This window comes from Molossus molossus, unplaced genomic scaffold, assembly GCF_014108415.1.
Source record: "Molossus molossus isolate mMolMol1 unplaced genomic scaffold, mMolMol1.p scaffold_m16_p_11, whole genome shotgun sequence".
In the NCBI taxonomy this organism is placed as follows: domain Eukaryota; kingdom Metazoa; phylum Chordata; class Mammalia; order Chiroptera; family Molossidae; genus Molossus; species Molossus molossus.
Genome location: NW_023425346.1, coordinates 19,712,631 through 19,732,866, shown reverse-complemented (window position 1 = coordinate 19,732,866; position 20,236 = coordinate 19,712,631). Strand labels below are relative to the sequence as shown.

The window sequence follows — 20,236 nt, the reverse complement described above, 5'->3', positions numbered from 1 at the left end:
TGATATTCAAACTCTACTAAGAGTTTCTATTTCAGTAACAAGTTAAAATAATAAAAATATACAAAGGATATAAACATAAATCTCAGAAGAAAAGCAAGCGACCAATTAACATGGAGAGCTACAACTCTAAGCAGAAAAATGAGAAACCAATAAAGAGATAATATTTTCATTCTTTCAAGTGTCAAAAATGTGAAGTTTTTTGTTTGTTTGTTTGTGTTTGTGGTATGTGCCCCTAGCGGGAACCAAACCTGGGACTCTCTGGTCTACAGACCGATGTGCAACTGCTGAGCCAATCTGGCCAGGGAAAAAGTGTGAAGTTTTAAAACAGGTGTTAGCAAAGGAGAAATTTAAGCACAGTTCTAACTGTAGGTAGAAGCAGCCTGTTTTGGAAGACTACTTGGATTTCAATCAAAATGTCATTGGGTCAGCAACTTAATTTCTAAGAATTTTGTGTTAAATAAATAATCACACATGTGGGCAAAGATATGTAAGGTATATAGATATTCATTTGCAACCAATTAAAATTAACATAGAACCAGTGTTCAATATGCAAGAGATTATGTCCTGGTAGCTCCTTACTGTGGAATGAATGGTATGCATTGTTAAAAAGAAGTGGGTCTGTATATTTTAATATAGACAGAGCCCCAACAGCTATTAAGTGAAAAGAAAAGAAAGCTGAGGAACAACCATAATCCCATATATGTTAAATTATATTATACATTTAAAATGTTATACATCAATTATGTTTGCATTATGTTTGCATTGTGTATATGCAATAATAGCTGTCACTGAGTTGCATTGTTCTAAGCATGCTAAAGAATGCGCAGAGAAATTAAGTAACTTTCTCCAGATGAGATTTAAACCCAGCATTCAAACTCCTGAATTACCAGCTACACAGAGAAAGAAAACCAGAAGGAAAAAACGTGGAAGGTACTTACACTAGGAAGGGGAATTGACAGATATTTCATATGTTTCTATATTGTTTGAATCTTTTACAAAATGTTTCATCATTTACTTACATAAAAAAAATTTTTTTCTTTATTGATTTTTAGAGAGAGAGGAAGGGAGAGGGAGAGAGAGATAGAAGCATCGATGAGAGAGAACATGGATTGGCAGCCTCTGCATGCCCCCCATTGGGGATTTGGCCCACAACCTGGGCATGTGCCCGGATGGGGAATCCAACCCGCCACCTTTTGGTGCATGGTCGATGCTCAACCACTGAGTCACAGGGCTGGGCTACTGACATATTATTAAAAGGAAAAAAGAGTTTGTCAAGGGACTCGTTTTTGTTTTGTTATGTAAACAGATTTTAAAATAACTTATAAGTAAGACAAAGAACATTTTTCCTTCGGACATTTTCCAAGTTCCTCTGCTTAAATCGTGCGAGGCATTTGAGGTTTTGCTCTCGCTTATGGTCTTCATTTTTTTTTTTTTTTTTTTTTGATATTACATTGGTGAACCAAACACTGACCGCATTATCATAGATAACCCAGTTAAATATTAAGTGTGAATAATCACTTGGTATTTTACAACCTCGTCCGTCGTTAGGATTCCAAATCCTCTCCAGGCCCATGAAAATGGAGCTGACTTGGAAGTTAGTCTTCCCGGTTTTCCTAAGTTTTTCGTGCTGGGGATGCGCCTGGGAACCCGACAGAAATTTCATTTTAGCGGCTGGTCCTCTGACCAACGACTTGCACGACCCGAGCGGTCCCCTGGGAAACCCGGGCGCTCACTGGGCGGCAGGGGACAAAGACATGGACGCGTGTCGCCAGCCACTGCCCGCTTTCCTGCCAGAGTACTTGAGCAGTATCCGTGCCAGGGAGGTCACTCACTACAAAGTGTTCCTGTCCTGGGCACAACTTCTCCCGGCGGGCAGCCCCGGGCGGCCCGACGGGCAGGCGGTGCGCTGCTACCGGCGGCTCCTCCGCGCCGTGCGCGCCGCGCGGCTCCAGCCCCTGGCGGTGCTGCAGCGCCGGGCGCCCCCCGCCGCCGCCCCGGGCCGCCGGCTCTTCGCCGACCTCTTCGCCGACTACGCCGCCTTCGCCTTCCACTCCTTCGGGGACTTGGTTGGAACCTGGTTCACTTTTAGTGACTTGGAGGAGGCGACAACGGAACTTCCCCACCAGAAATCAAGATCTCATCTCCAGACCCTCGCTGACGCCCACAGAAGGGCCTATGAGATTTACCGCGAAAAATACGCTTCTCAAGGTGAGTGGCCCGGCCCTGCCGCCCCGCAGCGCGTCCCGCCCGCCTGGGCCCCGCACGCCGCCCGCGCTTCCTCCCGCTCGCCCGGCGGTGGCGGGGACGGCGCGGCGGTGAGGATGCCCCGCGAGGGGCCAGGGCGCTGCACCGCGCCCGGTCCCGGGGAAGGTGTCTGCGAAGCGCCCCTGGCCCAGGTTTGGGGCTGTCCTGCACCGTGCTCCGCCTCCGGTCCTGCGTCCCTGGCGCTTCCAAGGCTTCGCACGGCGCAGCGACCGCAGCTTTCCCCGGATCTCAGGCCGGCAGGTGCCGGTTCCGCCGGAGCGTGCGTCCCCGCCGGGCCGCCAGACGCGCAGACAGAACATGATGCCCGCGTGGGTGGCGAGGAGGGCATGGTTTCAGTTGTCCTGGTCTTGCTTCCTAACTAACTTGGGGTTCTGATCCAGCGGATCTGGGCAGGACCAGGGCATTTGTGATTTTAATAAATTCTCTAAGTGCCCACGAGGTACACCAATTTTGAGAACCAATTTTGGATTAATATGCTTTCTTGTTTTTATTATGTACATATAGTGTATAATATATGCATACCTGTATATTTATGAGTATAATCTCGTTTTATCGAAAACTCTTTGAAAGCATGGTTTTCAATAGTCTTATAGGTTCCCACACTATGAATGGATCATAAAGTTTAAAATATTGCTCTCATTTTAATATAGGTTTATTTAATTTTTACTATTCCAAATTATAAACATGCCTAGGACAAATTCTTTCTGATAGATTCCTAGAACTGGACTTAAAAGCATGTTGCTATTTTATTTTCTAGAACAGTTGTAATAGTTCTTATCAACAGTTATAAAATTGTTCTGACCCCACTCAGCCTGTTTTCGATGATATAATTATTTTTATCATTGGCAATTTGCTAAAAACTTAACCACTATATTCTTCATTTGCATATATTTGATTATAGAGAGGTTAATTTTTTTTTTCTACGTGAAAAATAAAAGGAGTGTGAGTGTGAGAGTGGAAGGGGCTGTTTTGGGCAGGGTTGTGGGGAAGGCAGCCCTCAGGTCACCTTCGGAGCGACTGGAAGGCAAGGGGGCAGCCGCCCCGAGTTCCAGGAAGAGGCCTCCAGGCCCCGGAGTGTGCGGCCCCTGCTGTGGGAACCACGGAGCTCTCAGTGCAGCGAACGGAGAACACAGGGTGGCAGGGGAGGAGATGCAGGCTTTGAAACTGGATTCTTCGGAAAGCTAGCTTGGGGTGGGTGAGCAAGTAAATGTTCGTTGGCTGTAATTCTGCTGAAGAAGCTCTGAGTCAAATGAACTTTGGAAGAAGGCAACACTGAACTTGGAACCTCTCTAATAAAGGAATATCTGTATTATTTTGAGGTCAGATTCCATTAAATTGTTATAAAACTAGATAAGCAGGTTTATTAAATGTTTAGCATATTTCAGTTTTAATTTTCATCGGGTTACTAAAGACTTCCTTTTTTTAAAGATTGTTTCTTTTTTAAACTCATATTTTCCTTCTTGTGCTCATTTTTTCCATTCTTTATTTTTTGTTTCATCAATATCACTAGATTATATCCCCCCAGTATAATACAGGAAACAAAATAAATTCTCCTTTCAGTCTCTTTACTACTTCAAAAGGTTGGGCTTCTCTCTCTCTCTTTCTACCCCTCCCTCCTTCCCTCTCTTCAATCTCTCCCCCATTTTTAGTCCAATCTATAGCCTCGTTGTTCTTTTTAGAATATATTATTTAATATACACAAAAAGTTATATAAGTTATGTTGTTTAAAAGCAAAATACAATAACAAATACACATGGAGTGACCACTCAATCCAACAATTAAAATAGAACACAATACCACTTCACATCAACTGGGATGGCTGCAATAAAATAGGCACATAGTAACTGTTGGTGATGATGTGGGGAAATTGGACCCTCACTGCTGGTGGGATCGACTGATGGTGGGGCCACTCTGAAAAAGTCTGGTCGTTCCTTAAGTTAAACTTTAGAGTTAGCTTCTGACTCAACAATGCCTCTCCTGAGTATATATCCAAGAGTCATGAAAACAAATGTCCAGGCAAAAAACTCGTTACCAACATTTATAGCAGCATTATTTATAATAACCAAAAGTGGAAACAACCTGAGGTATATCCATACATGAAATATTATTCAGCTTTAAAAGGAATGAAACAACATGCTACAACATGATGAACCTTCAGTCTCAAAAGACCACATATAATATGATTTCCTTTATATTAAATGTCCAGAGTAGGCAGTTTTATAGAGACTAAAGTAGATTAGCAATATCTAGGGCTCAAAGAAAATGCGAAGTGACTGCTGTTGGGTACAGAATTTCTCTTTGGGTGACTAAAATGTTTTGGAATATTGGAGATGGTTACACAGTTTTGTGAATGTATTAAAAACCACTGATTTCTATACTTTAAAGGGGTGAGTTTTTTTCAATTAAAGTTGACATTAAATATTATTTTATATTATTTTCAGATGGGTGAATTCTATGCCATATGAATATCTTAATTTTTAAAATGTTAAAAAAAAAAGGAAAACTTTGAGGGTTTATAAAACAAAACGAAATGAAACAAAGCAAACAACTTACATCTATTTTTTTTTTTAATTCCTCACCCAAGGATATGTTTTTATTGAAGGGAGAGAGAAGCATCGATGTCAGAGAGAAACATCAATCGGTTGCCTCCTGTACCCAATACAATCAGGATCAAATCCAAAAACTAGATATGTGCCCTGACCAGGAATCAAACCCGGAACCTTTTGGTGCACAGGACAACGCTCCAGCCAACTAAGCCACCGAGCCAGGGCCCTGTTTCATCTTTTATTTGTACCCTCCCCACCCAGGTTACCACTATGCTAAATATTCCGTTTACCTTTTACTATTTGATGCCCCCCCCCCCCCAATTTGGTGTTCAGAATGACTTAAAAGTACAAGGCCAAACATTTTAAATAAAAAAAAATTTTTTTAGTTACAAAACAGGTGGCAGTTTAGCAAATAAAACACATTCCAGTGTTTAAAAATATATATATGTTAAGGAAGTAAATTTCCTCTTGCAGTTGACTAGAAAATACAATATGAAATGCAGCTCTGATTTTTTTCTAAGATTTTTTTTTTTTAATCGGGGTATGATTTACATATAGTGAAATGCATAGATCTTAATTTTATAGTTTGGTTAGTTTTGGCAAACACAACCATGTAACCCGTACCCTATCAAGATAAGACTTAACCAACTCCTCAGAAAATGCCCTTCCTGACTAATAGTATCCTTTGCTAATCTACCTTACCCTGGGAGCAACCAGGCCTGATTTCTATCAGCACAGATAGGAATGGATCACACAGACTTTGTGTCTGTCTTCTTTCAATCAGCATAATGTTTGTGAGATTTATTCATTTTATTGCTGCCTTAGTTATTTGCTCCTGTTTTTCTTCAAAGTAGTATTCTGTTATGAATGTATCATAGTTGAAGGGCATTTGAGCTATTTCCAGTTTTCACTTATTATGAATAAAGTTACAATGAGCATTTATTCTTATATAAGTTTTTACATGGAAATATACTTTCATTTCTCCTATATAAATACCTAGGAGTGGAGTTGCTGGATCATAGATGTATTTGACGTTTTAAGAAACTGCCAGGTTTCCGCCCTGGCCGGTTTGGCTCAGTGGTAGAGCGTCGGCCCAGGGAGCAATGAGTCTCGGGTTCGATCCGATTCCAGCCAAGTGCACGTACCTCCATTGCGGTTTGTCCCCGGCCCTGGTCGGGGTTGTGCAGGAGGCAACAGTCGATGTGTCCCTCTCACTTCGATGTTTCTCTTTCCCTTTCTTTCCCTCTCTCTCCCTCACACTCTGTCTGAAGATAAATAAAAAAATATCCTCGGGTGAAGATTAAACAAAAAAAAAAAGAGAAAGAAAGAAACTGCCAGGTTTCTGAAGTAGTTGTCCCGTTTTACAATCCCACCAGCGTGTATGAGAGTTTCAGGGCTCCACCAACAACCTCGCCAGCATTGGCATTCTCGTAATTTCTATATTTGCCATTTTGATGGTATCTCATTGTGAGTCTATAGCTTTTTAAAATGATTTCTATCCCAAGTGCTTATATGCCTAAACAATATAGTATTTAATTTTGCTTGGTTTTGGTTTTGAGCACCATAAAAAAGCATTATACTTTTTGTAGTCCTGTGCACAGGCCCTTGAAAAGGAGCTGCCTGGCCCGGCTGGTGTGGCTCAGTGGTTTGAGCATCGTCCCATGGACTGAGAGGTCCTGGTTCAGTTCCCGGTCAGGGCATTACCCAGGCTGCAGGCTCTATCCCCAGCAGCCGATCAATGTTTCTCTCTCACATTGATGTTTCTATATCTCTCTCCCTTCCTCTCTCTCCAAAAATAAATCAATAAAAACATATTTTTAAAAAAGAGTTCTTGTTTAGTAGCCATATTTGTTTCCGCTCCTGTAAAATTCTATTATGCCTCTTATTCATTTGTGTATTGAGTTGTCTTTTTCTTATTGACTTGTCAGAATTCTCATATAATCTTAAATCTAATCTGAGTGATTATATGTAATGATATTTTTTCAATTTGTGTCTTTTCTTCTCACTCTTTCTGTGGAGGCTTTGAAGAACAGAAGTTCTTCCTGTTGACAAAAACTTATCAATTTTTTCCTTTGGTTAATTTTTTTAGATACATTTTTAATGGTACTATTTTCAATTACTTAAATTCATTTCTTCATTCTTTAGAGTTTCTAGTTCCCCAATATTTTTATCCCTCTCCCCTCCCTGGTGATTGCATCTTTTCTGACCCATTGCTTGGGGAGTCCTTTTCTGTTACTACTATGATATTTCCTAATGTTTGAGGGACAGTAAACAGTCAGAGATAATCTGCAAAATTGAAAAGCATCCTTGGTTTGTAATAATTTATTTCTTTTTAATCAACACTTTAACAAATTAATAGACTTTATTTTATAGAACAGTTTTAGATTTACAGAAAAATTGAGCAGATAGTACAGTTTCCATATGCCCCTCTCTCTGAACCCAGTTTCCCCGAACACTAGCATTTTACATTAGTTTGATATACTTGTTACAATTAATTACATTATTGTTAACTAAAGTCCATATTTTATTTAGAGTTCCTTAGGTTTTCCTTAATGTCCTTTTTTTAAATTCCAGGATCTGATCATATTACATTGTGTGTTATATTGCTTTAGGCTCCTCTGGGCTGTGACATTTTCTCAGACTTTTCTTGTTTTTGATAACCTGATTAACAGTTTCAAGGAGTCCTGGCTGGGTATTTTGTAGGATACTTGTTTTTAAAAATAGTGTTCTTGAGATATAATTCATATACCATGCAGTTCACCCATTTAATGTTTTCCGTTTATTTTAGTACAGTTTTAGTATATTCAGATATGTGCAACCATCACTATTGTCGATTTGAGAACACTTTTATCACCTCAGAAATAAATCTTGTAAGCTTCAACTATCACATTCTTACCCCCCCCCCCAATTTCCTTCCTGACCCCAACCACTAGCTGTGCCTACAGACTACCCTGTTCCGGACATTTCACAAGAATGGGATAGTATAATATGTGGTCTTTCGTGATTGCATCTGTTGGGATTTGTCTGATACTTTCCTCAAGGATAGACTGGATTTATGGGTTTTGGGGAGGAAGATCACAGAATAAAGTATTGTTTTCATCACATCATATCAAAGGTACATACTATCAACATGATTTATGGTTATTGATGCTAATCTTGAACACCTGGCTGAGGTCGTGTTTGTCAGATATCTCTAATGTAAAGTCTCTTTCCCCCTCCATTCCATACTGTCCCCTTTGGAAGGAAGTCACTGTACACCACCCACCCTTGAGGAGCGGGGAGTAACACTCCCTCTTATAAATACTATTTTAAAGTTATTTTCTGAACTTGACCAAAAAGGTAAAAGACTTATACACTGAAAACTATAATACATTGCTGAAAGAAAGTAAAGAAAACAAAAATAAATGGAAACATCTTCCTTGTTCACGGATTGGAAGACATAATATTGTTAAAATATTGGTACTACCCAAAGTGATTTGCAGATACAAAGAAATCCCTATCAAAATCCCAAAGATAAGAAAACCCATCCTTGCCCTGGCCGGTTTGGCTCAGCGGTTAGAGCGTCGGCCTGCGGACCAGAGAGTCTCTGGGTTCAGTTCCCACTAAGGACATGTACCTCGGTTGCAGTCTGTCCGCAGCCCCAGTTGGGGTCCTGTGGGTGGCAGCCGGTCGATGTGTGTCTCTCACATCGATGTTTCTCTCTCTCTTCCTCCCTCTCTCCCTTTTGCTCTATCTGAAGATAAAAGAAAAAAAAAAAAAAGTCCTCAGGTGAGGATAAAAAAAAGAAAGAAGAAAATCCATTCTTAAATACATATGGAATCTCAAGAGACCCCAAATAGCCAAAACAGCCTTGAAAAATAAGAACAAAGTTGGAGGACTCACACCTCCCAATTCCAAAACTTACTACAAAGCTACCATAACCAAAATAATGTGGTACTGGCATAAGGATAGATGGACATACAGACCAATGGAATAGAGTAGAGAGCCCAGAAAAAATCCCTCAGCTATATGGTCAAATGATTTTCGACAAGGGTGCCAAGACCATTCAGTGGGGGGAAAGATAGTCTTTTCGACAAATGGTGCTGGGAAAACTGAACATCACACGCAAAAGAATGAAGTTGGACCCTTACCTTACCCTATGTACAAAAACTAACTCAAAATGGATCAAGGACCCAAACATAAGAACTAAAATTATAAAACTCTTAGAAGAAAACATTGGGACAAAAACCTCACTACATTGGACTTGGTGCTGAGTTTTTAGCTATGACACTAAACATGCAACAAAAAATAAAACAGATAAACTAGACTTCATCAAAATTAAGGTCTTTTGTGCATCCAAGGAAACTATCAACAGGGAAAAAGCAGTTCACAGAATGGGAGAAGACATTTGCAAATCGTATATTGCTAAGAGATTAATATCCAGAATATATATTTTAAACTTCTAATTCAACAACAAAACAAACAACTATTAGAAAATGGACAAGAACTTGAACTGATTTTTTTTCCTAAGAAATTATGCTACGGCCAATAAATACATGAAAAGATGCTTTACATCAACAGTCATGAAGAAATGCAAATCAAAACCACAAGATAAAAAAAAATCACAAGATACCACTTTGCACCCTTTAGATGGCTACTATTAAAAAAAGAAGAAGAAATCATTAGTGTTGGTGAGGGTATAGAGAAATTGCAATCCTTGTGCATTGTTGGCAGGAATGTAAAATGATGGAGCCACTATGGAAAACTGTGTGGCAGTTCCTCAGAAATTAAACATAGAATTGCCATATGATTTGAAAGCAGGGACTTGAACAGATATACATATACCCATTTTCTTTTTTTTCTTTTTTTCTTTTCTTTTTTTTTTATCCTCACCCGAGGACATTTTTCCATTCTTTGTACAGATAGAGTGGGAGGGAGAGAGAGGAAGAGACAGAGAGAGAGAAACATCGACGTGAAGGGACACATCGAGTGGCTGCCACCCGCACGACCAACCAGGGCCGGGGACAAACTGCAACCGAAGTACGTGCCCTTAGCGGGAACCGAACCCGGGTCTCTCCGGACCGCAGGCCGACGCTCTAAACCACTGAGCCAAACTGGCCAGGGCTACATATACCCATTTTCATAGCAGCATTATTCACAACAGCCCAAAGGTGGGGAGAACCCAAATGCCCACGGATGGATGAATAAATACACAAAATGTTGAATATACAAATAACGGAATATTATTCAGCCTTAAAAAGCAATTAAATTCTGGCACAAGCTACAACATGGATGAACCATGAAAACATTATACTAAGTGAAATAAGCCAGCCACAAAGCACCAATATGATACAATTCCTCCTATCTGAGGGACCTAGAATAGTCAAGTTCACAGAGACAGAAAGACGAATAGTGGTTACCGGAAGCTGGGAGGAGGGCAAAGTGGCGGATTACTGTTCAGCGGACACAGTTTTCGTTTGGGATGGTGGCACATTTTGGAGCTGGGTGGTGGTGATGGTAGCCCAACAGTGTGAATGTACTTTATGCCACTTAAAATTTTTTAATGGCACATTTTCTTTTGTTTATATTTTACCACAACTTCTGAAAAGTTCTTTTCTAATCTTTCTCTATGTCTTATAAACTTCATATGGATGTGTTCAGTGTGCCCACACTGAGGAGCATACGAAAAAGAACATCCCTCTCACAGGAAGGATAGACCTGCACACGGCACCCTCCACTGTACAACTCTGGGGCACAATCCGGGGTAACACCAGTCACCCACCCACCCACCCCACCCGGGCAGTAGGGGCTGGAAGCATTGATGTTGGCCGTGCAATATTGACCAGGTTCTTTTTATTTAAGTGTTTGGGCCAAAAGGGTAAGGAGCTATTTTGTGTGGAAACTGCAATGGTTTCTGGAGGAACAACTTCCCCTCACGGTGGAAACAGAAAGGAGCTGATCCTTCAGTGAGGACTAGGAAGCCGCTGAGGGACAGGGATTTACACAGTGCTAGGCCGTGATTTTCTACCCAGGCTTAAAACAATCCTCAGCCCGCAGCTAATACTGATTTGAGTCCTGTGGACGTGAATAGTTATCTTTAAGCACATCCAGCAAAATTTACAATTATCTTTGTTTAAAATTTATCTTTATTGTTGAAAGTATTACAGATATCCCTCCTTTTTTCCCCCAAAGACTCCCGCTCCCGCCCCACCCCAACTTCACCGCACTCTTGTCAAGATAAATGATCTAAATCCAGAGTAATTACTCGCCCCCCGTCCCACAGAAAACGTGAACTGCAGGCTTCGAGTAAGAATCTAGTTTTGCGTAGTCTGCAGTTTACATTATTTTAGAAAGCACGGTTTAGATTGCACTGGGAGCAGGCGGAAGCATAAGCTATACTAGGGATGTTTGATCGTTTTCTTTGTTATGAGAATTTCTGAAACTTGGGGTACATTTGTTTAGTCTAAATTCTAAAGACGGTTTGCAAAGTCAAATAGAAATGATTTGTGTGTGAATTGTGCTTAGGAATAAACTGTACCCTTGTTCCGTTTCATTGGGCTAGAAACGGTACTAAATTGTACATTTTAAAACTCCCAGCACAAGCTGAGAATGTAGTTCTTGTGCTGACGCCCCAGGGGCGTGGAAGCCGGCGAAAGGTGAGGTGCAGCCTGGGCACGGTCATTAAGTAACTGGAAATAGCATTATCTTATCAGATTGAGGACTAAACGTGTCTGGGTGATAGACCTGCTCAGAGGATTGCAAAGTCCCATCATGCTGATCAGAATGAGCACTTGTAGCTGGCAGTGGCTGGTAGGGGCGGTTTCATTGGCCGGAAGACCTTTCTCCCGTCCAGAATTCGGTTGAAAGAGAGAAATCAAGGCATATTAGTCTTAGAGTTGAAGCCTCAAACTGTGTTTAGTGATTTCAAACTATAGGTCTGAGCACCCAGTCCTAAGCTTGATATTCAGAGGGACTAAGGAAATGTTTCCTTCTGCTCCTCACGGAGCTTACAGTCCAGTGAGAGCTAAAGGCTCGTGTGCGGAGTTAGCAGTGCAGACGCCGAGGGCCCCCCTGGCAGGGCAGACCGCCGAGGGCCCCGCCGGCAGGGCAGACCGCCGAGGGCCCCCCTGGCAGGGCAGACCGCCGAGGGCCCCCCTGGCAGGGCAGACCGCCCAGGGCCAGCCTGCGGCTGCTCTCAGGTGCGGCCTGAGGACCTGCACTGCAGCACCCGGGAAGCTTGTTGAAATGCACGGGTTCCTGGCCACCCCGTCGGCTGACAAGCAGGAAAGTGGGTCTGGTGCACACAGATTTGAGCACCACTGTTAGGGGATCAGAGGTCAAAGCACGTGGCTACAAGGTGCTTGTTTCTGTTTCCTCCTTTCCCCTCAGGGCACCGTCGGGGCGAACTGATGCTTGTCCAGTGAATAAGGACAGGGAACAGCAGGTCCCTGCGCGCACCCTGCCCTGGAAAAGAAGCTGAGGGAGCAGGGCAGGGTAACTAACTTTATGCCTTTAAAAGACTTCTACAAGGATCCTGCAATTCAGTGCCCCGGTTTATGTGAAACATTCTCGAAAGACACGTTTTGTAAGCCATCTTATCTTCTAAAAGTGTTCAGCTAGGGTTAAGCCATGTGAGTGATTCCTTCAGAAAGTCTTTTTAAAGCCGCGAACGTGGAATGGCAAGCTCGATAGGAAATGAGTGCCCACGCGGCCTCCGTGGTGGCAGCCTCGGGCCTGCTCACCTGCGGGCTGCTCACCTGCGGGCTGCTCACCTGCGGGCTGCTCACCTGCGGGCCTGCTGGCCTGCTCACCTGCGGGCCGCTCACCTGCGGGCCTGCTCACCTGCGGGCCGCTCACCTGCGGGCCTGCTGGCCTGCTCACCTGCGGGCTGCTCACCTGTGGGCCTGCTCTCCTGCGGGCCTGCTCACCTGCGGGCCTGCTCTCCTGCGGGCTGCTCACCTGCGGGCCTGCTCTCCTGCGGGCTGCTCACCTGCGGGCCTGCTCTCCTGCGGGCCTGCTCACCTGCGGGCCTGCTCTCCTGCGGGCCTGCTCACCTGCGGGCCTGCTCACCTGTGGGCCTGCTCTCCTGCGGGCTGCTCACCTGTGGGCCTGCTCTCCTGAGGGCTGCTCACCTGCGGGCCTGCTCTCCTGCGGGCCTGCTCACCTGCGGGCCTGCTCTCCTGCGGGCCTGCTCACCTGCGGGCTGCTCACCTGTGGGCCTGCTCTCCTGCGGGCCTGCTCACCTGCGGGCCTGCTCTCCTGCGGGCTGCTCACCTGTGGGCCTGCTCTCCTGAGGGCTGCTCACCTGCGGGCCTGCTCACCTGCGTCTCCTCCCCCGGTTGGTTTCAGGCGGAAAGCTCTCTGTGGTCCTGCCCGCTGATGCAGCCTCAGCGCTCCTGCGAGAACCCTCCGTGTCTTCCCTCGCCAAGGTGAGCCCAAAGAAACAGTATGTGTAACATCTGCCTTTTTCGTTTTAGAAAACAAGAGGTGTGTCCGTCTGTGGGCTTGACATTTATATAAGCTCCTCTTCTGGGTGGTAAACGTTCTCTGGATTCACAGTGCCTTTAAAACAATCTGCTTTGTTGCAACCTCAGCTCTTGCCTGGTCAAGTCTCAGCTTTTGCCCACACAAATGCTGCTGCTCGCTCTGACTTCTTTATTAAGAGTCTAAAATAGCTTCTTAGAAGAGAGGTCAGTTCAGAGCAAAACAGGTACTAGGGTAAAGGGTTTGTTTTTATAAATATGTGCCCCCTAGAGTACCCATCCTGGTTTCTACCTCCTCTAATCTAACTGTTCAACTATGATTTTAGTAAGAACAGTTAAAACACCCGAGAATTAAACAGCTTCGGCCCTTGTAGGGCTGGCTGCGGGGCAGTGTGGAAAAGCCATCAGGCAAGAATTGATTCTTGTCGTTCTGCTTGGACAGGGCTCTGCACAGAACCGGGCTGTCGTGGGACAGACGCTGATACCAAGGAGGCCCCACACAGCGTCTGGTCTTCGGATTTATTAGCTTGGAAACTTACAATCCAGACATAATAAATTATAAATAACCTGATCCAAGGCTGAGTGTGTAGCCAGAATGCCGTCTGAATTAATTTACAAGGGGCAATAACGACTATCAGTTATGAACTTGGAGGCCAAAGTGCTGATCAGGAAAGTGCTGGCGGAGCAGTAGCCTTTGCACTGGTCTCTGCCCTGATCCATGCCACGCAGTGCTTCTGAATTATCTTTCAAAAGCACGGTTTCGCTCAGTTCCCTGCTGGGGGGGTTTCAGGGCCCTGAGTCGGTGCCGCTCACTCCGGCTCTCTGCTCTCTCTCCGACTTCCCCTCTTTCCCCAGCGTGTGCTCTGCTTTCTCCCTGCTCTCCTGCATCTCCTTATCCTCCCAGCCTGCTTCAAAAGTCTCTTCCAACTAAACCCTGCCCCTTGTTAAGGTTCCTGTGAATGTCTCTTCATCAGGAAGCCCGCTCGACCTGCTGTGGCTCCCCCACCTGAAACCCGTAGCCGTGTGCTTGGACCAGCAGTTCCCAGGTGCTGGTGTTTATCAGAACCACCTGGGGGGCTAGGCAAGCACACAGGCCGAGGACAGTCCTGGCCTTCATGGGCAGCCCCAGTTCTCAGGCTAATCTAATCGCTGCCAAGGTTTGAGGACCCCTGGGGTGGGTCTTCCTACAGCACTTCTAAATGTCTGCCTCGTCTCTGTGTAATCGGTGCATTTACTGACACTCTATTAAGCTGTCAGCTTCTGTGGATCTTACTCATCTTTAAACGTGAACCCCCATCCACTGTACCCAGCACAGTGATTTCAAGAGTAGATGCTCAGTGACTGCTGCATGGAGCTGACAGCAGCAGGAGCCCGGCGGGCAGGGGGCGGAGGTGGAGTGGCCCCACCGCAGTGGAGCAGGCTATGGGCCTCAGTCAACACCGAGGTCGGGGCTGGGAAACCCGGGGCTCCAGGTCAGGCAGTTACACGAGTCCACGGCACAGAGTTTTCACCAGGAGCCCTGTGCACAGTCTTGTTCTGAAGGAACATGGTCTGTGAGGGGAGAAGGCAGGCAAGGATCTAGTCGTGACTGGAAGCTGGTGCTGAGAAGGGCGGGAAGGGAATCACATGGTCTGTTTATATGTTTAGACTGTGGATCTGAAGTTCTTAGATCTACGCAGGCCAGAGACAGAGCAGAGGGGTACGTCCTTCACTGGAGCATAAACGGGGTCATCGAAGGCCAGGGCCATGAGCTGTGCTCTCAGTAACAGTATGGGCCAGGCTAGGGCCAGCTGGGACTTTAAACTGCCTTCTGAAAGTAGCCAGTGGCTATAGCCTACAATGAAAACAAAACTCGGTACCCCAGTAGGGTCTGCAGAGATCACTGAGGGGCCCATGGTGTCCCATCCTGGCAAAGTGGGAGCCATTGAGGACGGTGCTGCCCAGGGTACTCCTGGCCTCTGACTCCCTCCTTAGTGCTTACCTGCTTGGAGGGAACCCACCATGTCTGGCATACAGCACTGCATTCATTCACTCATTCATTTACTCGTGTGCAATCATTGAGCACTTACTGGGTGCCAAGCACTTTGCTGAGTACTTAGATGATGTATCCACAACACACAGCCCCGCAACACACACACACACACACACGTTCTCAGTCTATCCCCAGCTTCTCCTCCACCTGCTTTTCCCTTGGAAAATCCTACTTTGGAATATTCAGGTAGAAACAAAAAGAACACTTCTGAGCAGTTCTTCATCTTGAAATTGCTTATGCTCTGATGGGCCTGTGTCCTCATTTCTAGGGCGCGGTTGATTTCCTCTCTCTCGATTTGTCTTATGATTGCCAGAGTCAGACAAGTTTGCTGCAGAAGCTGGGTGAATTGCAGGTAAGTCAAGCCATTTCCCACGCTGATGACGAGTGGCAGCGGTTCCTGGGAGCATATTAGGCATTTAACGCTGTGGCTGATACGCAAACTGAACTGCCAACAGCGGGTCAGCAGACCTGCAGAGCCCAATGGGGGGGGGGAGTTCCCTCAGAGCACCGCTGGAGGACATCTGGAGGCTCGGCCGTCTTCCCTGAGGAGGGCGGTGAGGTGGGCTTGTTAAGGTAGATAGTTACATGCATGTCCTGCTCTCTGGTGTAGAAATCTACTGGGAATCAAAATTTTGGGTTAAAAAAGGACATTTCATGGATTTGGCTCACGGTTGCATGTACTTAATGCCTCTGAACTATGCACTTAAAATGGTTAAGATGGTAAATTTTATGCTGTTTGTATTTTACCACAGTTTTTTTAAAGCCATTTCACACCCAAGCCCACTAAGTCAGATCCCAGCTATTGGGCTTTCCTATACCCTCAGGACCCTCTTCCTGAACCCGGCGTTGTTCTTCCCAAGTCTAAGGATTCTGCTCCTTAGGGGAAGTGTGTCAGGCACCCCCTACCTGACTACTGGCTGTCTCTCCTGTGCTTGGTCACTGCTGTGCCACCTGCCTGGAGTCCCGACTGCTCTCCCATCTCCCGATGATGTGGTAATTAGTGCCCAGTCGTTTCTCTCCGGCTGCCCGAGTCCCAGCGGGAGTCCCGTGCCTCCCCCTGAAGAGCTGCCCTCCTGCAGGTGTCTCTGCAGAAAACCGCTCACCTCCGCCCCAGCCCTGTGCCTCCTGGTTTGATCCCAGCACCTCCACCACCAGGGAGGATGGATCGTCAGAGGAATAATTTATGAGAAAGGCCGAGTGCGTTCATGTCACACCCTCGGTGCTGCAGCCAGGGGGAGCCTCCATTTGTCCTGAGGCAGGAGGCGCCAGGGGACCGTTCGCGTGTCCCCAGCCCCGTGTGTCCCCAGCCGGCCCTCGGGGATGCTGTTGCTTTTGTTATCTACCTATGATAAGATGATCTCATCAAAGGTAGCCGAGGGCTTCGCCACACGTTTGAGTGGTAGCTGCTGGGACTCCAGTGCCTGCTCTGCCCTGGTCGGCACTGTGTGGGCACCCGCCCCTCACGGGCACCCGAGATGAACTCACGGAGCCGACGGCAGACGCCAGGCGGTGAGCGTCCGCGCTGACCCTGGAACCAGGGCTTTCTCCCCACACCGCACTGCCTCTAGGCAAAAGTGAGCCCAAGGTGTGGGGAATTCGCACCAGGGCGGCATTTTCGAGCACCACTCGTGAGAGTAGCTCTGTGCAGCCTTCTCCCCGCGGAGCCCGTGCTGCGGGCCGCGCCAGCCCTGGGCTGCAGCACTGCGGTGCCCCTGCAGCGCTGGCGGACTGAGCCCGGCGTCGTCTTCCAGGAATTAGACCCGGGCTCTCGCTCGGCGCGGGGCTCAGGCTGACACTGGAACACGGGATGCAGATGTGGCCCCGTGGCTGCTTGAGAAGGCGGATTGGTCTCCCTCTTTGCATCAACACGTTCTCCAGAAGACCTGCCCCCGGTGTCCGGATAAAGCTGCGAACCCCCAGTTCATAGCCCAGCAGCGAAATAGTGCCCCCTCCCCTGCACGGCGCAGCCACTTCCTACGCCCGCCGCTTCTTCCTTCCTTCTGTCCTTGGGGGGAAGTCACAGATGTTGCTCTCGCCCGGGGCAGCCCTAAAGGTGCCGACGACCACTGATCCCGCAGCGGTGAGGAGAGAGCTGAGCTAGCGGACACTGTCCCCTCTGGGGCGTTAGTGACATGCCTGGAGCGTTGCCCACAGTCACCACACCCAGGTCAGGAAGGACGGCGCGTGCTCCCCACAGAGAGGAGCGGGCTTGTGTCCCCGAATCCACTGCCCACAGCTTTCTCCTGAACCATCCTCCCTCCTCCCCCCAGGTCCCACACTCTCCTCTGGAGGGGCCTCTCCCATAGGCTGCAAGGGAAGAGGGAGAAGTCAGGGCAGGGAGGAGGAGGCAGGCTCGCCCATCCCGGCCCCTCCCACGCTCCCCAGAGCGCCTGCTTGCCTCTCTCCGTGCCCCAGGGACGCTCAGCTGCCGCTGCCACCGGCGTGCAGGGTCTTGGGGCCAGAGGAAGATCTTAGGACACCCTCAGGCCCAGCACAGCAATGAAGAGCCACGGCAGGGCCACAGGTTCCACAGGAGGTACACGAGAGGGCCCCACGTCCAATGACCAGAAAGGGCTCTGCGTCCCAGGGAGTCCCCACTCAGCTCTCCATTCCTGCAGGACAGCGCGGCCCCCGCTGTGCACTGACCTTTCAGGGAGGAGGAAATGACCTGCCCCCTCCGTGTAGCTCTGCGCTGGCCCAGGGCAAGAGCAAGGCTGTGAGAGCTGCCGCTCCATCACCTGTGGTCCTGGTCAAGTTACCTGTGGTCCTGGTCAAGTTACCGGCTTCTCAGTGCTTACGGTTTCATCTGTAAAGGGCATTGTTCCCCGTGGCTCTGGGAACACAAGACAGAACTCTGGGCTCCTGTCTAAGCAGCTGCTGTTGGCATCTCTCAGCAGCCTTTAAGGACTCAGAGGAGGAAAAAGTTAGCATGGGGAAAATGGCCAAACCCAGCCTCCCCAAAACAAGGAATTTAAAGTGAAGTCAAACAAGGTGTCAGCCTAGAGATGTTTCTTTCCTTTGATAGCAGAATGGCTAGACCTGGGAGAAGAAATTATACCTGCTCCAATTTTAATGAAGACAGCTCCTTATATTTATTTTTTTATTATGGAAAATGTCAAACATAGCCAAAAGTAGAAAGAAAAGTATAATGAAGCCATCTCCAATTTCAAAACCAATCAACTTGTGGTTGATTTGGGTTCTTCTGTACCCTACCTCCCCCTCCCACTCCAGACTTTTTTTTTTATCCTCACCAGAGGACATTTTGGCATTTATCTTCAGATAGAGCGTGAGGGAGAGAAGGAGGAAGAGAGAGAAACATCAATGTGAGAGAGAGACACATCGAGTGGCTGCCACCCACACAACCCCAAGCAGAGCCGGGGACAAACTGCAACCGAAGTACGTGCCCTTAGTGGGAACCGAACACGGGACTCTCTGGTCTGAGGGCCGACATTCTGACCACTGAGCCAAACCATCCAGGGCACACCAGACTGTCTTGAAGCAAAGCCTGGATATCCAAAAATATCATGATGGTGGCACCTGACTGAGTTTCTTGTGGTGCACAGACCCCTGACCAGCACGGACGGCCCTGTGCCTGGTACTAACACAGCGCCTGGCCCGGGAGCTGCCTCATAGGCCTGAGTTGAAGGCATGTGTGGGCTTGTCTCTGTGGTGGGGTCAGTGGGAAGGGGGCCTGTGTCACTGAAAAGTGCAGCTCTTTCTCCCTCAGCGTCTGGAACCAGCTCCCTTTCCTCACTGAGATGGCGAGAGGTGATTTCCCAAACCAGACTGAGTATTTGTAGCTTCTGGAAATATCTGTCCCGGTTATCAAAAGACTTGTTCTAGGCAGTTTCAGTTCACTTGCTGGCCTTTATCTTTTCAGGCTATTGAGCCAAAAGTGAAAGTTTTCATCTTTAATCTAAAACTCCAGCACTGCCCCTCCGCCAGGGAGAACCCAGCTGGGTTGCTCTTCAGCCTCTTCCAAGGTGAGTGGACCATCACTGGAGAGACTTTGAGTGACATTCGATGCACTGATTTGGGGTGGGGGAGGTATTGAAAGTCTGAGTTTCCAGTAGGAGGAGGGACCCAAGGAGAGTTGGTTTGAGAGCCCATCCCCAATGGGTTTAGTGTCCTTGGCCTTCCTGTTGTTGGTCCCTTAGCTCCCATTGACTCAAGAAAGGTGACAGGTTCTGTTCAAGAATACCAAGGATATTTCCTGGATAGAAATAAAGACCATCAGGCCTCGGACGCCAGGTGTAAGCATGGGAACTGCTCTGGGCTGTCTGTCCTCTTCCCTCACCTGCCCCCAGCCAGCCCCCTCTGCCTACCCTGGTTCATTTCCCCGTTACCTCAGCTTGCACTTAGCTCTGGTGGGTACCTGGACGAAGCCTTCAGGTCTAGGACCCACAGTTCATGGACCACCTCCTCGATAGCTCAGATTCTTGAGAGCGAATCTGATTGGTTGGTGTGGTTCAGGAGATTGCTCCGGGTCCAGTCAGGTCAAGGGAAAGGTGAGGTCTATTGAGGCATCAGGGGCTGAGGGTCAGTAAACACCCTGCAGGGAGGGGTCAGGGGACACATTCCAGGTGCCCTGATATTCAGTCCAGTCACCCTGTAAGGTCAGAGTATGGGACTAGTCAGTAGTGCCCTTTCCACCACTTGTCACCATGCTGAGATGGCTCCACAGACCTCATGAAACTTGTCCACAGACACCACTGAACCCTGCCCCTGACTCGCCTTCCATGGCACAGCAGTTCCTGTTCTTTTTTTTTTTTTATCCTCACCCGAGGACACTTTTTCGTTTTTTGCTCAGATAGAGTGGGAGGGAGAGAGAGAGAGAGAAACATCGATGTGAAAGAGACACATCGAGTGGCTGCCACCCGCACGACCAACCAGGGCCGGGGACAAGCAGTTCCTGTTCTTAATTCCATCCC

General features: G+C 47.2%; 1 protein-coding gene across 1 annotated transcript in view; it reads left to right on the top strand.

Annotated features, from left to right (window-relative positions):
* Window positions 1-1,577: 1,577 nt before the first annotated feature.
* Window positions 1,578-20,236, top strand: part of LCT (lactase) — a 48,229-nt gene continuing 29,570 nt past the window's right edge. The window contains exons 1-4 of the mRNA XM_036254814.1: window positions 1,578-2,208; window positions 13,140-13,219; window positions 15,574-15,657; window positions 19,186-19,288. Coding sequence (XP_036110707.1) covers window positions 1,578-2,208; window positions 13,140-13,219; window positions 15,574-15,657; window positions 19,186-19,288 — 898 coding nt within the window. The remainder of the gene's footprint in view (window positions 2,209-13,139; window positions 13,220-15,573; window positions 15,658-19,185; window positions 19,289-20,236) is intronic.